The 17,953-nt window shown below is 49.6% G+C and overlaps 4 protein-coding genes across 4 annotated transcripts; 2 read left to right on the top strand and 2 right to left on the bottom strand.

Moving 5' to 3' along the window:
* Positions 1-69: 69 nt before the first annotated feature.
* Positions 70-3,042, bottom strand: trpB (tryptophan synthase TRP5). The gene is made up of 3 exons (XM_025623719.1): positions 2,691-3,042; positions 2,312-2,615; positions 70-2,252 (listed from the first exon to the last, which is right to left on the bottom strand). The coding sequence occupies exons 1-3, from the start codon at positions 2,824-2,826 to the stop codon at positions 524-526; spliced, it is 2,169 nt and encodes a 722-aa protein (XP_025478066.1). The 5' UTR covers positions 2,827-3,042; the 3' UTR covers positions 70-523.
* A 1,023-nt stretch (positions 3,043-4,065) lies between these two features.
* On the bottom strand, positions 4,066-6,242 carry medA (transcriptional regulator medA; the record flags this gene model as incomplete). Its single annotated transcript, XM_025619573.1, has 3 exons — positions 4,066-4,518; positions 4,577-6,060; positions 6,203-6,242. 3 exons carry the CDS (start codon positions 6,240-6,242, stop codon positions 4,066-4,068), a joined length of 1,977 nt encoding a protein of 658 aa, XP_025478067.1.
* A 4,953-nt stretch (positions 6,243-11,195) lies between these two features.
* Positions 11,196-11,975, top strand: BO87DRAFT_378081 (uncharacterized protein). The gene has a single exon (XM_025623720.1). It carries the CDS (start codon positions 11,583-11,585, stop codon positions 11,814-11,816), a length of 234 nt encoding a protein of 77 aa, XP_025478068.1. The 5' UTR covers positions 11,196-11,582; the 3' UTR covers positions 11,817-11,975.
* Positions 11,976-14,829: 2,854 nt separating this feature from the next.
* On the top strand, positions 14,830-15,293 carry BO87DRAFT_398456 (uncharacterized protein; the record flags this gene model as incomplete). The annotated part of the gene is made up of 3 exons (XM_025625370.1): positions 14,830-15,002; positions 15,036-15,067; positions 15,106-15,293. 3 exons carry the CDS (start codon positions 14,830-14,832, stop codon positions 15,291-15,293), a joined length of 393 nt encoding a protein of 130 aa, XP_025478069.1.
* Positions 15,294-17,953: the final 2,660 nt, after the last annotated feature.

The following is a 17,953-nucleotide window of genomic DNA, read 5'->3' on the forward strand; positions in this document are numbered from 1 at the left end:
TATCCATCTATGACTTTGTTTACACTTGGTTTCAAATACCGTGCCGTAGTAAATAACTTGATACATCGTAACAAATAATCTACCCTAAAAGCCAAATTACCATACATGAATTGAAGAAGAACCCCAATGGCATTCGATACTGGTATATGTACTAAAACTCTCTCTCTCTAGAACAAGCCAAAAAGGATAAACCGAAAATGATCAAAACCGAAAAATCCCAACTCGGGTCACGAGTAGAAGTGGGTAGTAGTTCATAGATAAGGATGAAAAACGATCAAACTTGAGACCGAAAAGACTTTTTCCTCTTTCCTTCTTTTCCTTTTGTTTTGGCTTGTCACTTTCTTGGGTGCAGGATTCCTTCATCGCTCTGATATCGTTAGGGGGGAAATGCAAGGGAGTTGTAGAGAGTCTAAACGGAAAAATCTACAGGAATTTAAATGAAAAGGAGGAAAGTAGAAGGTGGTAGTAGATGTCAAGAGGTATGATGGAGGACGAAGGATGAGGAGGAAGGAAGGGTGGTGATTTAGAAGCGCAGGTCCCAGCCGATCTTAGGACCCAGACGAGGCAGCTCATCAGCCACGCTCTGGACATCCTTGTCACCTCTTCCACTGAGGTTAAGGACGATATCGCCGGTCTTCATGGACTTGGCGAGCTCCATGGCGCCGAAGACGGCGTGGGAGGACTCCAGAGCGGGGATGATACCCTCGGTTTGAGCGAGGGCACGGAAGCCAGTGAGGGCTTCGGCGTCGGTGGCGGCAATGAACTTGGCGCGGTCGCTGTCCTTCCAGTTGGATAGCTCGGGGCCGACACCGGGGTAGTCAAGACCGGCGGAGATGGAGTGGGTTTCGGAGATCTGACCGTGCTTGTCCTGGAGGACGTAGGTGCGGACACCGTGGAAGACACCCTTGCTGCCGCCGGAGAGGGTGGCGGAGTGGCGGTCGGTGTCAACACCGTCACCACCGGCTTCGACACCCAGGAGCTTGACGCTGGGGTCGTTCGAGAAGGGGTAGAACATACCCACGGCGTTACTGCCACCACCAACGCAGGCGACGACAGCATCGGGCAGCTTGCCGATGAGTGCCTTCATCTGTTCCTTGGTTTCATCACCGATGACAGACTGGAAGGTACGCACGATGGTCGGGAAGGGGTGAGGGCCGATGGCGGAACCGATGATGTAGTGGGTGGTGTCGAGGTGGACAACCCAGGCGCGGAGAGCCTCGTTGACAGCATCACGAAGAGTGCGGCTGCCGGCGTCGACGGCAACGACGGAAGCACCCAGAAGTCTCATACGGAAGACGTTGAGGGCCTGGCGACGAACATCCTCGGCACCCATGTACACGACACACTCCATGCCGAACTTGGCACAGACGGTGGCCGTGGCGACACCGTGCTGGCCAGCACCAGTCTCGGCAATAATTCTCTTCTTGCCCAGACGGCGGGCAAGCAGGATCTGACCGAGAGCATTGTTGATCTTGTGACTTCCGGTGTGGTTAAGATCCTCACGCTTCAACCAGATGTTGGCACCACCGACATGCTCCGTCAAGCGGTCAGCGAGATGGAGGCTGCTGGGGCGGCCCATGTAGGGGTAGTAGGAGCGGTATTCCTCCCAGAACTTAGGGTCGTTGCGCGCCTGATCGAAGCCACGCTCGAGTTCGGCCAAGCAGTCCATGAGGGACTCGGGCACGTACTGGCCACCGAACTCACCGAAACGGGAGGGAATGAGAGCAGGGTCACCAGAGCCGTTCAGAGCTTCAATCTGGTCGACCAGGCCCGGACCAGCCGGGGTGTCGTCGTTGGTAATGACATCGGTGGGCTGAGAGAGGGCAGGGGGAGCCTCCTTCAGGACGGGGTCAAGCACGTTGACGGAGCCAGTCACCTTGCCCTGAGCATCTCTCTCAAGGCGACGACCGGTCACGCTGGAGAGGTAGTCCTGGGCATGCTTAGCCGCCTGACCGGCAGGGGCGTCACCCAAGACGGTGATGATCTGGCTACCAATAACGACACCCTCGGAGATGTTCTGCACGGACAGGAAGTGCTCGCGGGTGCTAACACCGAATCCCAGCGCCGTAGGCACGTTTCCGGACCAGGTGTGAACGCGAGACAAGAGATCGGGCAAGTTCGAGCTGAGCTTTCCGGTAGCACCGGTGACACCCATTCTGGAAACGACGTAGATAAAGGAATCGGCGATCTTGCAGAGAAGCTTCATGCGTGACTCGGAGGTGGCGGGGGCGATGAGGGGGACGTAAGAGAGACTGCAGAAAATGTTAGATCAGCTACCCAAATTTGCGCACACGATGCAGTCGAAACATACCCGGCGCTGGCGCAAAGATCTCTGAAGCGAACAGCCTCCTCCGGGGGCAGATCGACCATGATGAAACCATTGACACCGGCGTCCTTGCAGTGTTGGAGCATGAGCTCCTCACCATACTGCATCAGAGGGTTGTAGTAGCCCATCAGAAGAACGGGTGCTCTCAGACCGCGGCTTCTGGCGGTGCGGACCTGGTCCAGGACAAGGGGGATTGTCACACCATTGGCCAAAGCCTGGGTGTTGGCCTTCTGGATAGTAGGTCCATCTGCGATAGGGTCGGTGAAAGGGACACCCATTTCGATAATGTCTGTTGCAGATCACCGAAATCGATTAGTTCCCCTCCATATTTGAAATGTTGCAAAAGGCGGGGTCGACAACATACCAGCACCACCATTTTCCAAGCCCATCAGAACATCTACGGTCTCCTCAACAGTGGGATATCCTGCAGTGAAGTAGGCGACCAGAGCGGCGCGCTTCTCCTGCTTGGCTCTGGCAAATGCATTCTTGATTCCGTCCATGGTGGCGGGAGGTGGGGGTGACACCCGGCGAGTGGTGGTGAAAGAGTAAGGAACGGGGGAAGGAGTAGCGGAGGAAAAGGGAGATCGAAGCAAGGTAAGGGACGAGAAGAAAGAAAAAGAGACCAAAAACGGTCAATTGGATAAGGACGTGGAGGGAAAAGCTGGGGGAGGGAAGAGAGAGTCGAGAAGGAGGAGGAGCGGAAGAAAGTGGGTTTGAGTCACCGCGATTACTGAGTAATTACGGTGAGTGACGGCTGGCTGGTATTTTCCCCGCCCCGGTCAGGTGATGGTGGCGATAAGATAAAAATGAAAAATTACGAACAGGTACCGCTGGGTATGAAAATGTCGGATTTACGGAATTGCGTCTGATTTCTGGATTGGGGATCGATTATTAGATTACTTATGTAGTTGTGCACTCTGCCTCCTCCAAATGTCAAAGGGAAAGAAAAACAAGTCAGAAGAAGTAAGAAATAAACAGGATTATTCACAGACGCCGCAAGCTATGCATATATAGATTCGCCCCAACAAGACCGGTCACCAAAAACTGGTGGCAACAGGGTCCTGTGAATATACCAGGGACCATCTCCTCCAAGAGACGCACAATGACGGAGATAGGAGCAGAGGAACCCAGCAGCGGACGACAACAGTGATAACAACAACACAATAACTCAAGGTGCACAAATCTGATCCCAAATCCCATTTCACACTTTTGATCCTTCGCCAATCCAGATGTCTGGTACATCAATCCCAAGTGTTATCCCAAACCTGCAACCTAGAAGGAACGACGGCAGCGCCATGCTATGCCAGATAGTTGTACAGCTTCGTAAAGGAGTGAAAGCCTCATGCCCATATGAAAATGCAACATTAACCCAAGAAAAAAAAAGGAAGAAGAAAATATGGTTTGAATGGTGAAGAACGGGAACAGTTCGTCTATAATGCATCAAAGCAAAAAAGGATATCGGGCATCAAGGCATGAAGAAGGGTAATAGTATAAGGAGAGACATAAGATCATTCACAGTGATCATAAAAAAAGAATAAGTGGCAAAGTCCAGGAGCCCCGGGACTGAACTATCCTGTGCGAGAAGATCCCACAGGGCTCAGCGCCCAAGTCTCATGGCAAAGGAGTGACGATAATCAAAGAGGTATCAATGAGGTATGCAAGAAACACAACGCAATAAAGCGGAAAAGCCAAACGCCAGTTGATGCAGATTACCAAAGAGGAACCGAAACGCGGGTGATTCAAGACCCGTGGGCCTGGCCATGCACGGAATACGGCATGGGAGCAAGGTAGTTGTAGCACGCGCTGCTGCTGGGGTTTCCAGTGGCTGCGGCAGAGTTGAGAAGAGGATTCAGCTCCCAAGTTCTGCTGTTCACAGTGGCTGTGAGTCCAAGTTGGCTCGGCTGCTGACAGACAGAAGGGTACGAGTAGGGCGTAGCCAAGGCGGAAGAATAGGGCTGATTGACACTAGCCAGTCCGCCTCGCAGTTCCGAGCCGCCCGTCATAGAAGGGGGTGTATATGTCGAAGCAGCTAGGCTGGCTCCGTAGTTGGCTGGGGCAGCAGTATCTGACACGGACTGAGGCGACGCTGCATTCTGAGGCTCAGTGCCAGAGTCAGAGGCAGCGCCGTTGCTGGTGTAGTTCGATCCAATCGGGGTGGCCAGGGTTCCAGAAATCGAAGAGTAACTAGCAGACTAGATCGCCAACGGTTAGCCTTGTTCGGGATGGCTATGAAATGAACGAGTCACTTACGTATTTACCGATTATCTTCTTGAGGGCATGGCTGAGGATCTTCCAGGGGAAGACCTTCACGTCCTTCTCGATATTCCTGGGCTTTGGTGCGGGAAACCCCATGATGACTTTGAAAAAGTCCTCACTATCAGCCTTGGCCTTGGACACTGTAAGTGGTCGGAAGCCTTCCAAGTTTCTGCGGATGCGGTTCTTCTCTTCCACCGTGAACCGGACTCCCACCAAGGACTCGAGCAAGTAGATGGTGTCAACGCTGGTAACAAAGCATTCGTCCTTCCCATCCCAGTAGATGCAACTGATGCAGATACTATTAGGAGCACGGTCTTCAGGCGCCACAGGCTTGAAGTCTGCGTGGATTGTGCTGCCACTCTGCATCCGTGTAAATTGAACCAACCGACGCTTTGCCTCCCGCTCTTCTCTGGACCAGCTTTCCGTCATTGAATCGAGATCACCATTCAACTTCAACACTGCCTTCGTCGGGCACATGGCATAGGGATTGAACGACTGCGTTTGGCCATATGCGCCCGACTGTTGCAACGTCGACGTCCGAATGAGGGTGGGATTTCCGAACCTGCCTGGTGATGCTTGGCTTTGCTGACGCAGAGGATGGCCGATAGTGTAAGTAGTGCTTCGTGCATCGTTGCTGACCGCGAGGAACGACGGGCTGTATGATGGAGTGATAGGTGATGGCGCCCGGATAGACGCTTGAGACGTGTTAGATAGGCCAGGATACTGGGTCGAAGGAACTCGCGGCGATGCCGCCGTGTGGTGTGGGCTGACGAAGCTATTCATTGCCGGCAGAGACTGCAGATACGGTGAATAGGTCGCGGAGGATACGCTGGGCGATTCCTTTGCATGCATTGGTGGGCCGGTGACTCGCTTGGGTGCCCTGGAGAGGGGTTCGTCCGCGTATGAAGGCACCCTCCGCTTGCGAGACTCGTCGGAAGGCGACTGCATCGAAGCATGTTCATAGGTATAAACTCCCACTTGTAGCGTGACTGCATGGCAGTCATTATGGTCCATGGACACTTGCAAGGGAACTGCGAACGACGGAGAGCCCGTGGAGCTGAAAGGAGGTGTGTCGACGGAAAGTGCATATTGAAACGAAGCACCCTGGAAGCCGAGGAAGTGAGGAACACATTCGCACTTTTTCGAGCCGAAGACCAGGTAAAGAGTCGCATAGGACGATGAGTGGAGGTCATATGGCAATTGAATCTGGACGAAGACCCTGGTGCCTTCGGAGCCTCTCTGGGGGGAGTAGGAGACTACTTCCGGTATTTGGCGATTTTCGGCGGCCATCATTGGTGAACGACCCTCTTCGTAGGAACTCGCATACTCTCCGTTCGCCATGTAGGGCACACAGTCCGATATCTGGCTTGCGTGATCGGGCATGGGGGAAGGAACCAGCGTGGTGGCCGTCACATAAGGTGCCTGGCCATAGCCTTGGTACGGAATGCCATCATGCAGAGATCGAGCAGAGTCGTAGTCTAATCAGGTTGAGTTAGTGTCAGTGTCTCACAAAGTTCAAACGCGGTGTGTGTTCCCTAGGGAACCCTGGACCAGCCATGCCATGTCCACGAGGGGGAAGAAGGAGGGGGGGGTGGGAGGAGTGGATGTATCAGTGCTTACCGATCAACGCCGTGTGCGGGGGCTTCTGGAAAGTAGACATAGACAAAATGGGCTCAGACTTGGCCAGAAGGCCGTCTGAAAAAGCACCGAGAAACTGTGACTCTTCAGGATCCGAAAAATCCAATGACTCGTCTAGAATTAACGGTGTTTGTAACTCGGGATTGAACTGTAAAACGCCCCCGGGTCAGTTCAGTGTCCAAGGGGTGGGAGGTGGTGGGTGTGACTGCAGGAAAAACAAGGCTGGGGCACTCGGCAAGACAGTGGATGAATCAAATATTCTGATTCAGTCGAAAGCAAGAGAAAAATGGGAGTGAACCGAAAAGCAATTGGGCAGCGAGCAGGAAAACCGGACTCACCAAAACACCGTGCGTCTTCGAGTAAGCCAGTTTGAAGGTGTTGCAGAAACTGCAACCAAGCACAACAGCTTAAAAAAGCGAATGACAGCGAATTTATCCTGGAAAAACGATAGGATGCCGGAAAGTCTCTAGCGAGCTCTCCGAGACAAAACGAATGACGACACGAAGTGGCTGTCAGCCCGGACGAGGAAGATGGCACGAAAAGCTTCGAATCAGCGATCAGGATCCGACGCCTCAGGGTGAAACCACGAAAGGTTGGCTGCAGAATAGGAACCAGTGGTGAGCCACGCTGCTGATGAATGCTTTTGATAACCTATAGGAAACCTGCTTCCATCTGATGGCGCTGTTTTAACCTCACGCGGCGGGCAGGTTGAATGGCAAATGTCCGTGGCAGACTCTGGACGAAAGCGAGCGAGAACGAGCCGGTCGAACTGAAAAGAAGACCCTTTTCGCTTTTCTGGCGTTGGTGGAAGCGAAAGTGTCTCAAGATTTCCTCAGGATGAGGACTAAAAGTCAGGGCACGAACTACCCAGCTAGTGAGTACGAACCCTCCCAAAAGGCGAGGAACCGGCTCGCTGCATAGACCAGCAAGACTTACCAGGTGAGATGAAAAGACAAGAGATGCGTCTCTGAGGTCTTTTGAAATCTAATATGCAAAAGAAGTCACGGTCCCTAAGCGACTAAACGAGATAGTCTACACCTTGACGGGGGCGGGTTAACAACAAACATCCGGAAGTTTAGTGACGGAAACCATACAAGGGGAGGTGACAAGCGCACGGAACCCATCGTGGACCCTAATTTTCCTTGGGATCTTGTGCGGCAAAGGCACGACCTTGGAGAAGCAAGGAGTACAGAGGGAAGGGGACACGAAGGAGAGTGATGCAAGGCACCAACAGAGTCTGTGGCAAAGGGTGAGGGGGGGGTTGGCACCAACCTTAACAGACCAATGACTTCAGCACAGGGAGAGGCTTCGTCAGTAAACGCAGCCTATTCGAGATATTTCCCTGCTAGTTTGCAATAAAGTGGTGTCCTCAGCCGAGACAAAGATCCACGATGGTTTGAGTCCAGGTCCGACCTCGTGTGAAGGACTACAGAGACAAGGTTGGCAAGAAGGCTAGCTGACGATCCACACTCTTTTTTTCTCTTCGGAGGGTAAAATTGAGACAGATGAGCGAATGCGGACACTGCAATCAAAGGTGATTTCGCTGAAATCCGGAGGGCTGTTCGGCGTGACGAGAGACGGGGGGGTTGGTTCGATGATCGTCCTTCCGCTCAACAAACGGAGATCGCTCTATAGATCCGGCGTATAAGGGACCAGGCAAACGAACAGCTGGGGAGGAGACCACACGACACGGAAAGTAGATGGCGTCCAGTCAATCAGCGGCTTTCCTGCGGATTTTTGGTTGCTTCGGAAATATTAAGACACTATTGTCGAAAATAATAGAAATAAAAAATATTCTCCCCCTTCTGGTCGGATGGACACGGAGCCAAGCTTCGAGGCAATTAAACAGAGATATAGCGACGGTTGTCGAACAATCAGCGAGCGCGTAGAGTCCGTGAGGATTAGATATTAGGATATCCAATAAGTCCGATCAGTTCCCAATGCGGCTTGCCAATAAATGCTTCTCTCCTTCGTCAATAATTTTTTTTTTCTCAATTCGGTCCTCCTCTTATTTCTTTCCTTCTTCGTTGATCAACACAAACGTAGCGAACGTAATGATACTTCCGATACCAAACAAAGCGAGTGTAAGGCGAACGTGGGACGAGCGAGTGGAAGTGTTAATAATAAAAAAAGAGAAATACAAGGGATACTTTCAATGTGCCATCACAGAAAAAGTGAAAGGGGAAAAGGTGGGGAGAGGAGGAGGGAAGGAGGGGGGGGAAGAAGAGAAGAGAAGTAGTAGTAGTAGTAGAAGGAGGAGGAGCAATAATAGTGGATGGAATAAAAAAAGAACAAGAGTGACCGTCAAGTACGAGATGACGAGAGATATATTACTTTTCCCTTCAAAGCAATCCGCTTTGAGCCGAAGGTGCGGTGGTAAGAAACGAAAGAGCACTGGGCGACAATAGCCTTAGTGTGGCGGGGATGTGCTGGTGGGAGGATGGAAAGGGAAAACAGTTAGATAAGTAGGAAGTAGTAGGGATCAGGTTTGCAGGGCCGGGGGTATTGTTGGAAAACAATTCAATTTGATCCCTCGAGGTTAATGGATCCCGGAATGATATAAATAAATGACGATTGATAATAGTAATGAGGATAAGAGGATTGAAGAAGAATAATGATAATAATAACAATCTTTCTTTAAGGGAACTCCGTCACCGAGGGAGATCAAACGGCGTCTTTTCCTCTCTCGCGTGAGTGTGTGTTGTTATAATTATACCTGAGGTTGTTCGGGGAATCATAACACCCTGAAATCTGAAGACCAGACCAAAATGGCTGGTTGGCCTAACTGGATCTTTTTTCTCCATCGTAAAAGTCCCTGGGCTGGTGGTGGTCCTCCACATCTCTACCGCTAGACTACCAGTCCCATGGAGACCTTAGTACCGTCCCATAACCCTTTGAGATGGGTTTCTTTTACGAACTTTCCGATCCTCCTTTGACCAGGAACCACTCAGCATCGGATCGGGTCACGGGGAAAGCTTCAAGGATGGGAAGGATGGGAAGGCCGTAAGAAGACAATCCCCGCTCTCTAAGGGTAGAGGGAGGGAAAAATCAAAAATTCAAAAATAAAAGGGTTCTTTTTTTCAAAAAAAAAAAATCTTTTTTTTTCTTGCTCGTTGACCCTTCACTCTATTTTCTTTAGTCTAGTTCAATTTTTTTTTTTATTTCTAAATTTTTTAATTTCATTTATTCCTTTTTTGCTACCCTCCGTCTTTGCTAGGAAAGCGGCCCTTCACTAAGAGGGGAAATCCTAAGTGGAGAGAGTAGGGAAGTTCTTAGTCCAGATAGGTTTAGTTAGCTTCAGGGCTAAAAGGTCATGAAGCCCAAGAAAGTAAGCAACGTTATGATTATTTTTATTCTCGGAAGAGGAGATTCTTATTTGGTGAGAGGAATCCCACCATTGGGTATTGGGTGAATAATCATCCAACTCCCTCCCCCAAATAAATCCAGGGAAGAGGCGCTAAACTGGCTAGCAAGGGTGTTAGCAAAGAATAGCAGCAGGCACCGTTCAAGCGGTCCATGCCGCCTTGACCGGTGGATCCCCCCCCCCCAAGGGAAAAAGATCAGGGCTGCAGAAGCCAGTGGAAGGAGGAGGAGAGAGAGGAGAGGAGGGGTGGGAAAGAGGCAAAAAAGAGAACTGGTTTCTGGTTTCCGTTATTCTTACCTCCGTAGTAACTTTGGTTCTACTGGAGATTCTCCCGGCCCTATGGGATTCAAATTGGTAAACAGATGGTCTCCATCTACTCTGCAAAGTATGACCTGCGGCGACTGTACCATGTTTTTCCAGTCATTTTCCATTCTTCCTGAGATCCTCGTTGGTGGGGGAAGGGGGCGATGTTCACCCTTTTCCGTTATTTCCTTGGCCTTTCGGGAAGCCCTGATACACTGGCTGATACGGGGCCTAAGAATAAAACTGGATCCCCCCGGGCAGCCACCCAGCCTACCATCATAACTGTTCCGCAGAAAGTTTGGGCTAAACAACCTCGTACATCTGGCAGGATGAGCTGCCCTGTCACGGTCTTCTGTATCCAGTAAAAGGGTCAACTTAGATGCTAGTAGTAGTCGTTTAGTTCTGTGCTAACTCAGTAAGTAAGATATTGTGCTAGCAGTAGCAAACTTTAACCGTCACAGTCATGTCCTCGTTGTTGTTACCGTTTTCTGCGTTTTTCCATATTACTTTGCCCCGTTTCATGCATCATCACTCGACCTCTCGTCCTCATGACTAGTACCATTACTACTCCTACTGTCTAGTCCCTCCTATGACATGGTTTTTCTTTTTTTTCATTTTTCCCAGGCCTATCAAAAACCTTTGGTATCTCAAGACTTAGGCCAGCCGGCTCACCTTCTCGAAAGAGTTGACAACCGGAATCAAAGGATAGAAAGTAACTCCCACTGGCAGTCCTTCCAATCAAAATTGAGAAAAACCGACCTAGCAAGAGGACCCTTCGTGATCCGCGGAGTCCTCTTGATGAGATAATACTTAAGTAGCGGAAGTTCTTAGTACGATCGAAGCTGTCTACCGAGGTAAGCAAACCAATTGAGTAAAGAGGAAGCAGAGAGGAATCGGAGCGATCGTGAGTTCGTGACATATTATTAGCTCTCGCAAGGTCCCCCACCCCTGCCCCCTTTCCCGAATAGGAAGTAATGTTGAGCACATTCAGTGCCAACTCAAGGAACCTTTGCCTAATTGGGAATTTCTTAATTTGGAGCCCTCAGGCAGCAGTGACCCGCCGAGAGTAGACCGTTTTAGTTTATTGGCTGCCCCCTCCATCAATATCCCGTTTGGGAATGCTCCGTTCTGGGTCTGGAGATAAAGCCTGATTCAGCCTCGCAGTTCCAGTGATCGGGTCCAACTTCTGACCGATGTTCCGAAGAAGACTACTATGTCCTATCTTTCCGTACGTCGTTGAGTATCAAAGTTATGTCTTAAGTAACTTCACAGTATCTATTTCTTTATCTCTTTTATGCGTGTTGGACCTGCTTAGCTAACTTGGCACTCAATCTTTCCTCTCTCAACCCTGCACTGGCCTCAAGAACAAGCCTTCCTCCCCTTCTACTTTCCCCGCCCACGGCTCGGCGTGTACTCCTTGACTTCCGGCTGCTCAGTACTTTGTTGTAGTTAGTAGTAGACAGTACGTAGTAAGTAGACTCACTGTATTCATAGCGAAATCGTTTATTACTCCATACGCTACCATCATCTCATGACATCAAATCTCAAACATCAGACTCTCGCATGGTTCGCCAAGATTTCTGGAAAACTTAATTGCTGATTGGTCTACGGGAGTACCGTCGTGTGTCTTCTTCCACATGTTTGATCAGTCGGAGAAGCAAGAGCAAGTAAGTAAGTACTAGTAAGTCATACGAAATGGTGTCAGGCCAACTGCGAGCCCGCCCGAGCGTGCAGGGGACACTTCCAGAGCCAGTCACAGCCAACGATTCCGTTGTTCCGTGCCTTCCTTCCTCCATCTCTCCACATTGTGGCAGCGCAGCGGCTGACCTTTGGTTCAACTGTGCTTTACTAGTTTTGTCTACTACCGAGATCATCCACTTTCAACGGCGTCTGAATTCCCAGCCTTTCGGCTTTTGTTCTCTTTGGTAGGCAAGGCGGATGGTTTGCCTTCCAACAGATATTTAGTCAACTCGGTTGAAGCGGTTAACGATCAAGCAAGGTGTGAGTTAAATGCACAGCAAGGTACATGCACAGAAGATAACACACTATTTTGCACTCTTGTCGACAGCCAGTGGGATCGTGGGATCCTCGAACGCGGACATACCACCGTGAAATAGCTATCTAGCGGCCGATTTATCTGAGGGAAGCGGTACTTCTAAGATGCTAAACATAGCAAACCTTGCATTGGCTCCCACTGGAAGAAGTCATGCAAGGGTCGGACATGGCCGTCTCATTGGTGCCAGAAGAGGGCGGTGTGGATCCCCTCCCCTCCACTGCCACTCGATTTCACTTTCCTTTGGGTTTAGCGCATAAAAAGAAAGAAGAAAAGGAAGAAGAAAAAAAGGTTCCGCTTCTTCCTCCAAAAATCCTCCGTCTAAAATAATGTCGGCACTTGATTCGCTCACAATTAAGTCCGGTGAGTGGCACGATGGGAAGCACCGAAAGGCTATTCCCCTGGTGGTGGTAAGGTAGCAGCATGGTAGTACTACCTTTGCTACCACCTCCACTTGCAGCAGAGCGACCCTGCATTGTTACCACACTGTGAGCCGTCAGTGGACGCTTCTCGCGGCTGAGCTGCTGAGACCTGGCCAACCGCCATGAGCTGATCATCCCGGCCGTCATCGTGGCCTCGGGCGTTCAGCTGGAAACTGCTTATCCTGGTTGCTTGCCCTTTCTCGAAAACAGGGATGGAACTATTGATGTTTAATCAAACTCGCCGTAGCACCCCCCAACCACGGACCAACGCTTGGGTACAGCCTATTGCTTAGGATCTAATCGTCGTAAGGCCGCCCAATGTGATCATGCTGACGGTCCCGGACCGAAGATGAGGTCATGGCGGTGTTCCACGGTGGTCAAGTCATTAACGCTATACTCAGATCGACGGGAGTCAAGAGGAAACAAGCCTGGGCAAGCTGTGCACTAGTTTCCCATGAGGTCATGTTATCGAAAAAGCCGAGCGTTGTCGATCTTATTCTGTTGTGGACAGCACATCGTGGCTCAGTCTCCCTGGGTCTTGTTGCGGAGGTCCTCCGTACTCCACGTTTGGTAAGAAATAGGTCTCAAACTTAGATCATACTTGCCGTGAATACTCTCAATGGTCTTCAGGGCTTCGGGACGACTGCCAGAACTGATTGGCTCCCGAAGACACTGTCAATTGTGTCATTCCGAATTCCGAGTCATGGATGTTGTTGGGCTTTGCGCCGGTTGCTCGACTAAAAGTACTCTCTAAATGTACCGTGTAGCGGTGGTCACTGTAGGTACTGGCACTGTCCGTCACATACAATACTATCGGACAGCCGTTAGTCGTCATAATTCATCTTATGCGATGTGACGACATGCCTCTCAGTCCAGGAGTCGCTTCAATCTCAAGAAATTAACCGATGCCGAATAAAGTTCGTCGTATAGATCGACCCAAAGGCAGTAACTTGGCGGATCATCGTTCGAAGCACGTTGAGAAGCACGCGCGCTCGCCATCTTACAGCAACTAGTGTATTCGTACCTACCTTAGTCACCTTGCAATTGCGGGCGAGAAAGATTCTCAGCAGGCATTGAGACTATTTACTGGCTCCTATCCAGATATGCCAAAGGGAAGCTGTGGGCCCCTACAAAGATAGCATGATTAGCCCCATGGAGATGATTCGTCCCCTAAGCTACATACAGGGATGATCAGCAGTCCTTGTCCACAATAGTGCGCATGGCTTGTCCCTGAATGGGATGGGCGACCAAAGTGGTTTGCTTGAGCTCATGTTCGAGAAAGAAAAGGGAAAAGTGGTCTGAAGGACCATGGTTTCATTGCCACGAGGGATGGTTTGGTCCCTCAACCTGACATGCGTTTGCATGGGGTCGAGGTGAGGCAGGCAATACTACCCCTGTGACTGTCAAACGAAAACATGAGTGCAAACTAACAGTACTACTCATTTCATAACGTCTATATGAATAAATATATATCCCAAACACCGGCATATGAGCTATCTGTTACTACAAACCTTCTTCAATTAACCCGAAGCCAAGCCAATTTACAGTGTCTTGCATGTTGACCTCCGAATCTACTCCAGCAATTCTACGAAGCTTTCCGAAATGGTAGGTACTTTGTATCAACTGCCTTAGACGTCGGAGGAAGGCTCGGCATTCCTGAATGCTTTTGCTACAGGGCAAAAGGACACTAGGACAGAGGTCGGCCAATGCTCGGGGAAATGCGCCCGCGCCCGACCGAGTGACCGGCCAAAGTTTCAACAAGCGGACGGACCACAACCTCAAAGGACAAAACAAATTGGCTACTGCCGAGAATCGCTTGAAAGGATGGCAGAGTTTCTGTGCCCTTCATCGTTCAAACTTCAGGCTAACCCAGTCGATCAAGGTATGGAAAATCCCGCAGTCCATCGGGGCTGTTAGTCCACTGACCATGCCAACCCCGGCTGCGCGCTAGCCGTCCCTTGAGTGGGCATGGTATTCGGCCGGTGTAGTGAATTGTGCCGTTGATGGGCAGCAGGAATCGCCGAGTAGATATTATTGCATGTGTGCTAAAGGAAGGATTCTCTGTGCGTGAGGAGTATGATCGTCAACCTTTGCATCCGAAAATCTGTTTCAAAATTGCGAAGAATGTGGAAATCTCGGGCAGTGCAACAGCTATCTACAGAGTACACCGGCGGCATCCTCCGCCTGAGGATTATCATTAACAATCATTATTCAGTCACGGTTCATAATTGAGCCCTGGACTCCGGAAATCATTCAATGGTGAAATCCACCACCACCGGAACATCACCGGGGTCAACCGGAGAAATCCTACGAAGCTCCACTTTCCCCCATCGACTCCGTCTAGTGCGAGCCAGTCAATCCTAGCGGCTCCGAACCTCAACCCAAGGAACCAACCGGCGGCCGGTCAACAAGGAGGTGAATCTTCCGGAAGCATGATGGAAGTGGAACGCTTAGCAGCGATGGATCCATGGGTCCCAGCGCGTGGGAATTTGCTCCCTACCGAGGAAGCGTGGTTGACTGGTTGTCGTATCTACTCCGTATTTTCGGTTTCGGAACGTCGTCACTCTGTGGGATGGAATATTTTTTTAGACCAGCTACTATTTACGACTTTGCGGTGATCATCGATCATACGATGGGCAAGTGATGATGCTCGTTCCTTTCGAGCAAAGAAAGGAAAGTGGTATCGACCACTGTGACCAAGACAAGTGCATCTGTCACATTTAGCAGCACCCGAGTCCCCAAGCAGCCGAAGCACAAGAACCGCAATTAAGCATTCAGGGTCTTTTAATTGCGGTGGGCAATCAACCCCGGCTCGGCGTGTCAGCTAAAGTGATGAATAGCTGGAAGGCGTCCAATTCCCGGCCGGCTCTTGGCACCCACCCGGCACCACGACAAATGGCAGTCTACGCTTTCTCACAGCAGTCAGATTAAACGTGCTCTAGTTGATTCTAGTCGCGCCTTAGTTATCCCTGTTATATGTTATGCTGCCAATCTAACGGCCAGCATGCCGTCATTGTTAATTGCCTAGTGGATGATGCTCCATACACAGCACACCACTGTCATCACAGGATCTCAAGACCCAGCACGGAGCCCCGAAGGAACACACACACAACCTGCCACCCTCTCACGAGGCACCAAGCAGAGACGCATGAAGTTTAATTTTCATCTGCAAGAGACAGACTTGGATTGGATCGTCCTTGCATCCTCCCGTCTAGTCTAAACCTTGGTCTTTCTCTGTGTCGATAATCAATCTACCCGGAAGTCATGACTTGACGTAGACCGATCCAGGTACATCATTTGAGAGTTTACACCCTTACTTGGACATGGCTATCAACCATCCATCCGCCCATTACCCCTTGAATCAGAGAATAAAAACCCTCAAATTGATGCTAGGGTTATTCCACAAACCCTGATATCGGAAATTAAATGCGCCAGCAAGTACTGTGTTGAATGCTGGCATACCCACCAGAACCACCCGGATAATTTCTTTCCTTATCCATACTCATTTCCAGCTGCACGGGATACGCCATATGGGAAGTTAGGAGCTGCAGACAGGAAGAAAGGTAGCACAGAACGAGGGACGTCAAATTTTGCATGCAATAACAGGTCTTAAACTGCACGCGCCGTGCATACGCAGCAAGTAAGTAGAGTCCGGCCCACCCGGAGCGGACGGACAGATAGACGGTAAGAAGGTTTTTTTTTCTTTTGATCGGCACGTTTTGGTTGGGGATGAGCGGGATGGTGATCATGGTGGCTGGTTATGGTTATCTACACACTAGACAAACACAGCAAACTGAACACTAGTATCTACGGAGTACACCGTAGAAATCAAGTAAGATATATCTAATTTTAATTTTACTTCATTTTTTTTTTCTCACTAGTTTCACCTGTCTTAATTCCTTATCCGCAAGTTTATGGAGCCGTGCGCTAGCTAAGCATGTAGACAAGTCAAGCAGGGAGGAGACATGTCCGCTTAGTCAAGAAGTCAGAAAGTCTCTTAGGTTAACTAAACTATCCATCTAGATGAATCCTAACTAGTCAGTTCACTTGTCACCTTACTTGACTTGCCAACTAGGAGTAAGTTAGTTAGTTAGCAAGGCTTGGCCTGGCCTATTTGTTCGTTTGTTTCTCCTCAGCCAGCCGCACTCTATCCTTCCCCCATTTAGCCAAGATAACCCATTCTACTCATAGAATAGCACGGTACTTGTGTCTCATATAGGATAAAAAATAGAAATAAACCCAGAAAAAAAAATTAGAGCTAGATAGCTGCGCACGTAGTGAGAAGTAAAAGAAAAGAAATGCCGACCCAAGCGCTCCCCCCACAACAAAACACAACACAAGAACAACCAAACTAAACTAAGTGGCGGTAGCCCGCCCGTCAATCCATTTCCCATCCAGGCGCAACCCGAACCCTAATTGCAAACCGTAGTATGTCTCACCTGTAGTCAGGTCACGGTCTACTCTAGTTGGCTGGTTGGTTGGTTCGGTTTGGGTGTCGGTCTGAGTTACTAGTTTTTTTTTTTCTTTTCTCATGTTTATTTTTAATTTTCTCACTTGCTTAGCTTTTGGTTCCATTTTTCTACTCTCGCTCTTGTTTAATTTTTGTGTTCTTGATGCTAATTTAAGCATATGCTATTATAGTCTGTCGGTACCGAAGTAACTAACTACTGTGCTACTGACTTAGACTGACTGGCTTTTGTGGGTATTTGGGGGGAGTATGGAGAGTTACTATAGTATGGTGGTTTACTTGGTACTGCATGGCAGTGCATGATTCATTTAGTCTATCACAAACTAAAGAGGTAGAGAAAACATCTAGTCGGATATATCTGGTGATTACCACATCACACGTCCTATCATCCTAGCTTCAAACAAACAATTAGCCACACATTTCCAATGTATCAATTTCTCTATCTCCCGTTAATACCATATACTACTATGATCGTTATCCTCAACCCCTCCAAGCATAAAATCCCCAAACTAAGAAAGTACAGCCGTTGCCCCGGTGTGGCTGTGCACTGCCCTACCGAGCTACGTCCCTCCCGAATTCCAACCAGTAAATACCCTCCATCCATCCATCTATCACAAAGTAAATCAGGGGCTCGTGAAATGCGGGATAGGTCCGAAACAAGTTCAACCTAAAAGTGGTTCCTTAGCAAAAGCAGACCAGTAGTCTACTGATTGATGAATACTACCTACTACCCTACTAGGCAATACCGGAGGTAGTTCTACTTCTGATCATAGAGTACAGACCAGAATAGTTGCTGCAACCCAAAACCTCGGGACGAGCAGTGTGGAACTGGGCTCCGATTTACTTGGACAGAGCGTCAACGGCGTTCTCCGTACATACCAGTACCTAGCTGAACTTCCATGTGGCTACTAGATGTCTATCAGGAGGAGTAGTGATGTGCATGTTTTGCAAAGTACAAGTGGGTAGTAGGTGGATAGCATGGTTTCCTACGGAGTAGATGGATATACTCCGTACCTGCCTAGTAGTAGCTATGTCTGATACAGAGTATATACCAAACCCACCAAACCTTGGGACAAGGTACTAAACTAGTCTATACCAGTTAACACCCACCTACTAACTAGCT

Source organism: Aspergillus neoniger (assembly GCF_003184625.1).
Source record: "Aspergillus neoniger CBS 115656 unplaced genomic scaffold BO87scaffold_23, whole genome shotgun sequence".
NCBI classification, from domain to species: domain Eukaryota; kingdom Fungi; phylum Ascomycota; class Eurotiomycetes; order Eurotiales; family Aspergillaceae; genus Aspergillus; species Aspergillus neoniger.

Coding starts and splice junctions, on each gene's coding strand:
- trpB (XM_025623719.1), bottom strand. CDS start 2,826: ATGGACGGAATCAAGAATGCATTTGCCAGAGCCAAGCAGGAGAAGCGC. Junction 2,616..2,690: donor CTTGGAAAATGGTGGTGCTG/GTATGTTGTCGA, acceptor GATCTGCAACAG/ACATTATCGAAATGGGTGTC. Junction 2,253..2,311: donor GATCTTTGCGCCAGCGCCGG/GTATGTTTCGAC, acceptor CATTTTCTGCAG/TCTCTCTTACGTCCCCCTCA.
- BO87DRAFT_378081 (XM_025623720.1), top strand. CDS start 11,583: ATGGTGTCAGGCCAACTGCGAGCCCGCCCGAGCGTGCAGGGGACACTT.